We start from the raw sequence: 1,495 nt of genomic DNA, 5'->3' as shown, positions 1-1,495 counted from the left end.
AAAAAAAAAAAAAAAAAAAAATAACAAGTAAGGATGTTGGATCTTTTAAAGTATCAGCAAAAGGGAAAAATATTTGTGTGTTTAATTCTCTGATGCTTTCCATGCTCTAGTGCCATCCCAAAGTTGTGTTCTAGTTTCCGTTCCCTCCCCTTGGGAAAGGAAGTTCAGGCAAATCTGTGATCAACTATTAACAACTATTCACAATCATATCTGAAAGGGAACAGTCAATGACTTATCATTGTATCTCAAAGGTAAATTTGTTGTCTAAATGCCTAGGGGTAACTTGCAGATGAAAGTAACATAAAGCACTGATAAAAAAGAAGATTTGATAAGAATGAGGAAAAAAGAGATTTTCTTTGTTTTTTCAATCAAAAAGTTTGTTCTTTCTTTCCACAAAATCATGAAATTGTGAAAGCTGGCTGGAGCACGGATGGGAAGTGTGCATCAAATTCATGTAACTATACGACATACTCCTGCCCTATACCAGTGTCGTTCTGCCACCTCTATGCCATTCTATAAATGTCCCATTAACCATAGCATAGCTTCTAGCATAGTTCTAATTCCTCAATGAAGATCACAAGAAAGGTACTTCCAGGTTGTTAAAAGAAACCAGAATATTACACAAACACATTTCTGGGGTGAAAGGAGACTACTTAAACTCCATATTTATTGCTTTACACTACAAGAATTAAATAAAAAAGGCAGAGACTAGAAAATCACTTTTTGAAATTTCACAATCACCAATTTGCGACAGAAATTGAAACATAACACTTATACTAACAAATATGTTAGATGAATTATCACCTTAGCACATAACTGCAGATGGATACTCCTGGATTTTCACTTAATCCATTACTGAATGATGAACACTATAAAATGAAAGGTGACATACTTATGAACTAAAGTCACAAGAAGAAACTTTCCAAGATCAATCTTAAATGAGCTCCTATTCCAATAAGCCATAAAGAGCAGTAAAAGGCAATATTCGTTTAACAGTACAAGAATCTCGATGACAAGAAACCAGGTATTTATATTTCTCTAGAGACATTTCTTCCCCACCTAACAAAGGCACTTGACATGTACTGAAATGGTCAGTTAATTCAGATACTGCCCTGGGCAACTGTTACCTTCCTAAAATTAGATGAAGTGGTGATTAAATTCAAATTAGTTCTCCCAAATAAGCCTGAAACACACATGAATATATCATAAGTTCTCTATTTTTGGCAGATGATATAACCAAAGAAGAAAAGATAATGTTGGTGTCCATGCTGAACTGGCTGACGAGCAGTCAAGGATACTCTCTTTGTATATCCCTTGATGACTATGGAATGTGTATATAATTATAGGCAAATTAACCTTTCTTATAGTTTCAGGTATTAATGTTCACTCCTCTTCTTGTCTTTTCTTACTTTTTTGTTCTTTCCCAAAGCCTTAGATGATTCCTCCTAAAACAGACACAATCAATACTGCTGTTAAATCTAATCACAGAGACTAT

At 34.2% G+C, this 1,495-nt stretch overlaps 1 protein-coding gene across 1 annotated transcript in view; it reads right to left on the bottom strand.

Moving 5' to 3' along the window:
• Positions 1-946: 946 nt before the first annotated feature.
• IMPACT (impact RWD domain protein) overlaps positions 947-1,495 on the bottom strand; it is a 25,126-nt gene continuing 24,577 nt past the window's right edge. Inside the window, exon 12 of the mRNA XM_012641763.1 lies at positions 947-1,445. Coding sequence (XP_012497217.1) covers positions 1,377-1,445 — 69 coding nt within the window. The 3' untranslated portion in view covers positions 947-1,376. The remainder of the gene's footprint in view (positions 1,446-1,495) is intronic.

Source organism: Propithecus coquereli, unplaced genomic scaffold (assembly GCF_000956105.1).
Source record: "Propithecus coquereli isolate 6110/MARCELLA unplaced genomic scaffold, Pcoq_1.0 Scaffold17, whole genome shotgun sequence".
In the NCBI taxonomy this organism is placed as follows: domain Eukaryota; kingdom Metazoa; phylum Chordata; class Mammalia; order Primates; family Indriidae; genus Propithecus; species Propithecus coquereli.
The sequence above is the reverse complement of the archived record's forward strand: the minus strand, read 5'-3'. Positions and strand labels throughout refer to the sequence as shown.